At 43.8% G+C, this 6,000-nt stretch overlaps 1 protein-coding gene across 1 annotated transcript in view; it reads right to left on the reverse strand.

The window, feature by feature from the left end:
* Positions 1 to 5,240, reverse strand: part of THBS4 (thrombospondin 4) — a 64,081-nt gene extending 58,841 nt beyond the window's left edge. The window contains exon 1 of the mRNA XM_063453576.1: positions 4,983 to 5,240. Within this exon, the coding sequence (XP_063309646.1) occupies positions 4,983 to 5,067 (85 nt within the window). The 5' untranslated portion in view covers positions 5,068 to 5,240. The remainder of the gene's footprint in view (positions 1 to 4,982) is intronic.
* Between the last annotated feature and the right edge of the window lie 760 nt (positions 5,241 to 6,000).

Here is a 6,000-nt window from a genome sequence, read left to right on the forward strand (position 1 = left end):
TGCAGAGACATTTGTATTGAGGGTCTGTGTGTGTAAATACACGACCATAGCTGCATGTAGTTTGTGTGTGAACCCAGGTATGCATGTGTAGAAGGTCAGTGTGCGTGAACACAGGGGCATGTAGTGGTTATAGAGGCTGTAGTGGGGTGGGGGTAATTGAGGCTATGGTGCTGGAAAGGGGTAATGGGGGTAATAGTTGGTGCAGGGGTAATAGAAGCTATAGTGGGTTCAGGGGAGGGATAGGGGCTGAAGTGGGTGAAGGAGGTAATATGGGTTGTGTTGGGTGCAGGGGGTAAAGGGGATGTAGTGGGTGCAAGGGTGGGAGCAGGGGTAATAAGGGTTGTAGTAGGTTTAGGAGGTGGGGGAAGAGGGTAATAGGGGTTGTAGTGGGTTTAGGGTGTAACAGGGGTTAATATGGGTTGTAGTGGGTACAATGAGTAATAGGGGCTGCAGGGGCAATTGGGGTTGTAGTGGGTTCAGGGGTGGGTGCAGGGAAGTTGTGGTGGGTGTAGAGGGTGGGTGCAGGGAATGGTAGGGGTTGTAGTGGGTGGGTGCAGGGGGTGATAGGTGTTGTTGTGGGTTGGTGCAGGGGGTGATAGGGGTTGTAATGGGTGCAAGGGTGGGAGCGGGGGTAATAAGGGCTGTAGTAGGTTTAGGAGGTGGGGGAAGAGGGTAATATATGGGTTGTAGTGGGTTTAGGGTGTAACAGGGGTTTATGTGGGTTGTAGTGGGTACAGTGGGTAATAGGGGCTGGAGGGGGCAATTGGGGTTGTAGTAGGTGCAGGGGGCAATTGGGGTTGTAGTGGGGTGGGTGCAGGGAAGTTGTGGTGGGTGTAGAGGGTGGGTGCAGGGAATGGTAGGGGTTGTAGTGGGTGGGTGCAGGGGGTGATAGGGGTTGTAATGGGTGGGTGCAGGGAGTGATAGGAGTTGTAGTGGATGGATGCAGGGGGTGATAGGTGCTGTAGTGAGTGGGTGCATGTGGTGATAGGGGTTGTAGTAGGTGATAGGGGTTGTAGTGGGTTTAAGGGTGAGTGCTGGGGGTGATATGTGATGTAGGGGTGGGAGTTATAGGAGTTGTAGTTAGTGCAGGGGATACTAGGGGTTGTAGTAGGTGTAGGGGGTAATATTGGTTGTAGTGGGTGTAGAGGTGGGTGCAGGGGGTAATAGGTGTTGTAGTGGGTGGGTGCAGGGGGTTGTAGTAGATGATAGGGGTTGTAGTGGGTTTAGGGGGTGAGTGCTGGGGGGTAATATGTAGGGGGTGGGGGTAATAGGAGTTGTAGTTAGTGCAGGGGACACTAGGGGTTGTAGTAGGTGTAGGGGTGGGTGCAGGGGATTATAGGGGATGTAGGGGCTTTGGTGAGGGAGGTGTTGTGATGGGGCAGTAGTGGGGGAGCTTATACACTTAAGAAAATTGTATAGGACCCCTATAGTCACCCAGACCACTTCAGCTCAATGAAGTGGTCTGGGTGCCAGGTCCACCAGGTATTAACCTTGCAGCTGTAAACATAGCTGTTTCAGAGAAACTGCTATGTTTACACTGCGGGGTTAATCCAGCCTCTAGCAGCTGTCTTCCTGACAGCCGCTAGAGGCGCTTCCGCGACGCCCAATGCGAAAATCGCAAACAGCGTGCAGAACGTCCATAGGAAAGCATTGAGTAATGTTTTCCTATGGGCGGTTTAAATGCACATTCGGCTCCACTCAGCCCTGAGGGTGGGGGGGGACCTAAGGACTATATAGTCCCAGAAAAACAAGTTTGTTTTCCTGGCACTATAGTGGTCCTTTAATTAAAAAAAGCAAAAAAAGTATATATTCCTCCCTCCCTGAGCCTTGCCTTTGGTGGTCCAGTAGGTATATGGCTGCAGACAGCTCAACCTGCTCAGCATGCTCAGCCGAATATCTCCTTCCTGGGCCATGCGGCCTGTAACACTGAGCAGCTCCGCACGGCTCGCCCTGCACTTTGACACATGTCCCTTCCTGAGGAAACGAGCCGCACGGAGCTGCCTGAGCAGTGTTACAGGCTGGCTGCCTGCATACTTCTTCTCCGGCCAAAATCTGCATTGCTGCACTAGACAGGCACACAGAGAGGCAGTCTAGTGGGTCATTGGGAAGTGTGCTACAAACAGGCTGCCTCTAACTATAGCACAGCCAACCAAAGGGAAGACCTCTTTAGTAACAGGGCCCCTTGTTGTGTGCAGGCTGGCTGGGGAGATTGTTGGGCTCACCAGCTGAGCAATTACAATACTGCAGGCAGGCGTGCCCCCCAAGAGCCTCTGACCCTCAGTCCGCCACTCTGGGAGCTATTGCCCCTGACTTCTGATGCGCTACCCACATACATTACACCACATGTCCTGTTCATAACCAGCAGCATCTCCAGTCATCATTATATTGGCATCAAGGGGAGAATTGAAAGTGCAGATATAATCATGGCAGACACATGGTTTTTAACACACATTTATAATTGGTCCTAACAATGCCAATATGTCAGACAAAAACTAGTGGGTCCACCCCTATGGACAAGTCTCCACTGGCCAACGCACACCTACTATCACTCTTTAACTCACTAACATATAATGTTTTGTAACACACTAAGCAAATCACAACCGTCATTATAAAAAAGAAAAATTAAAAAAAATGAAGAATTTGCGTAGGAATTCATAAAATAATAAACTGTTTATCATGCATGTTTCTAACACAGTGACGAGGTTATTCACTATAGTGAGAATTCAAAGTGAATTTCAAATTTAAGGCCAAAATAGCCAAACTGAAAAAAAAAATCTCTGAGCTCTCAGCTTGGCTGCTCTGGCCTTAAATCTGAAATTCTCTTTGAAATCTATCTTTAGTGAATAGTTTTGTTACAGGTGGTTTGAAACAATCTGGTGGAAAATCACCGCTTTGTTAAACGCCTGCCACTGACTAATAAAACGATTTAATAAATCTGGAACTGCTGGGAATTTACCAGGAGTTACAAATTGTAGAATAAAACAGATTAACTGACACTATACCCCAACGCAGCTCTAAGGGAGAATTGAAAGTGAATTTCACATTTTACATCCAAGTAGGCAGAGTTAGAGCAAAGCTCCCTTAGAGACTTTTACCAGTTTGACTATATAGAATTCTCACTTTTAGTGAATAACCCTATTTTGTTATACCATATATTAGGACATGCAAACTATTTATATTAGCAATCAATAAAACAATAAATACATGTCTTGCAGTGGAAAGTCTTTTAACCATCAATAAAGTGTACTCAAAGGGACTCTCCAGTGCCAGGAAAACATACCGTTTTCCTGGCACTGCAGGACCCTGCAGTGCCCCTCTCCCTCCCATTCCCCATCCCAAGTTTCAGAAGGGGTTAAAACCACTTCAATGACTTACCTGAATCTAGCGCCGATGTCCCTCAGCGCTGGGTCAGGCTCCGCCCACACTCCTCCCAGGAGACCTAATGCGCATGTGCGGCAATGCTTCCTATGGGGATTTCGGCGACGCTGGAGGTCCTCATGCATAGAAGTCCCTCTAGTGGCTGTCTGATAGCTGGACTTAACCCTGCAAGGTAATTATTGCAGTTTATAAAAACTGCCATAATTACACTTGCAGGGTTAAGAGTGGTGGGAGTTGGCACCCAGACCACTCCAATGGGCAGAAGTGGTCTGGGTGCCTGGAGTGTCCCTTTAAAGTTTAGCAGTTGTAGCAGCGCAGTTAATAATTCAATGCACCGGTCAGCATTATGTTAAGATGGACATTACCCAGCAATATCTCATATTAACAGCTAGTATGTCTTGCAAGACTAATAGATTACGGTAATTACTTTACTGAGCAGACTATATCCAGCCTGAGAGATAGACAGATTTATAGCTCAAACATGATACCTTTCATCTATCTAAGCACATTAGGCCAATGTTCCATTAAGGAATACGGTCATTCCTATAACACAGCCATGACCACTCACCTCCTACTTCAATGGGCTTTCTAGATGGAGCATAGAAAGGATCTAACCAGGTTAGAAACCTATGGACCTCCCAAAACAAGGTCATCTTCAGGGAGGAATGGATAGAATTATTGATATATTTTGCAGTACACGATAGGTGCTTTGTCGCACCATTTGGTTCACGGATCAAGAGACAAAACACAACCAATAGAGGTAAAACTATATTTATATAATATATATTCATCAAATATATAAATACAGATTTTTTTTAATTAAAACTCCTCTCTTGGTCACTTGGCCATTAATCATTTTTTTTTTAAAGTAATTCCATTTTTGCATGATTGACAGAAACATTGTAAGACACATCTGCATCCAATTTATGGTGCTCCTTCTGTTTGTATGTGGAAATGCAAGAAAAGGATATTCCAAAATGAAGTGCCCAAAGCTAGTGATGTTCTTGTCCTTTTATCAGCCCCCTCTCCAGAATTCTTTCTCCATAAAGTGCTAAAATGATGACCCAAGTATTAACCCCCCTTTGAATTTCCTTTATATATTTCTCATATGAGGAACTCTAAACTATGCAGAACTAACGTTTATGTTTCAGATTGTTTTTCTGCTAAAACCAAGAAATAATATATCAGTATTAAGAGGAGTATTAGTATTCACAATGCATGTAATAAGTTCGCTATTGAATGGTGTGGATACATTTGCTGCAAACTGAGCTCAGTGTCTACATTCCATTTAGAACATAGCTGGAATATATTAATCCAAATGTTTTAACATATTTTACATAACAGAAAAATAAAAAGATTACAATGATATATTATCTTGGAGTCATTCATACAGCATGCTATATGTTATATTTTATATTTACATGTGTAAAAATTACCCTTACAATAGAGCACCCCCTATTCCCCTAATCTCTCTGTTCTGTATTATCCCATTATTACAATGTATCAGCAATTTATATTATCAGTTCAGTTCTATCAATCTCACCATCAGTATCCCATTGTCCATAGCTTTGCATTGTGATGGTAAGTTGAGTTTATTGCATTACCTTGATAATTTGGCTGGGCATCACACCTCCAGTGTAGACCTATTAATGTCAGTAGCAGAAGAAGCATGTTTTTCCATTTAGTCATTGTGCCTTAAATGATGAGTTTCTCTGAATATGGTCTCTCCCAGTTTAGCTCATTAATAGCTAGTCCCCAGCTCTCCAGCAGGTCTGCTGAGTGAGGGAGTCTTAGTGAGGCTTGGAGCTCAGACTAGTGACCAGCAGGAGGTTTCCACATTGGTTTAATGATGTGTTCACTGGTTCTGCACTGTTTATCTGTCAGTCCCCCTTAACACAGGAGGAGGGTCTTGGAGACAAATCCATCTGTTATTTTACTATAGAAGTGTTTACCTACTTCTTGCAAGGAATTCTAAACTAATTGGCACATGGACAGAATGTCCTCTCTACTGACAGAGGTCATCAGAGACATAAGGATGGGATCAAACGTAAACCAAAGTCAAATCATAGAAAATCTATTTCAACCCATCATTATACTGGCAAGCAATATCTCTGTAGATTTAGAAGTTAATGTTGCTAAACTGTATGACTGTTTTGAAGACCTGTTCAGACTGCCAATACATTTTAATAAAATCCTGGTCCTGAGGCAGTGAAGTTACAGTTTGCCCACAATCTTAAACTATTTTTATTTATTTTTTTAAATGAAGTGTTTAGAAGGACAGTTTTCTAAAATTGACAGTGGAATCCCACAAATACTTTCCTTTTCCGATACAATTTAGGTTACCCGTACCATTTCAATGGTGTCACAGCAGCTGTTACAAAGTCCCATTTCATCTCAGAGACAGCGAGTTGGATTCATTGGCCAAACCACTTAAATAAGCGAAATCTGCTGTTAGCCTCATGCCAACTGGCCATTATACAGCTGGACGATGTATACCAGCAGGTAAGTACACTGCCACCAAGGCATGACACTAAGTGGCCATAGCATTCAGTATCATGTGCGAATCAAAGCCTCGATTTAATGTTTTTGGATAGGCTTATAACATTATAAAAAAAAAAAATC

This window comes from Pelobates fuscus, chromosome 5 (assembly GCF_036172605.1).
Source record: "Pelobates fuscus isolate aPelFus1 chromosome 5, aPelFus1.pri, whole genome shotgun sequence".
Classification (NCBI taxonomy): domain Eukaryota; kingdom Metazoa; phylum Chordata; class Amphibia; order Anura; family Pelobatidae; genus Pelobates; species Pelobates fuscus.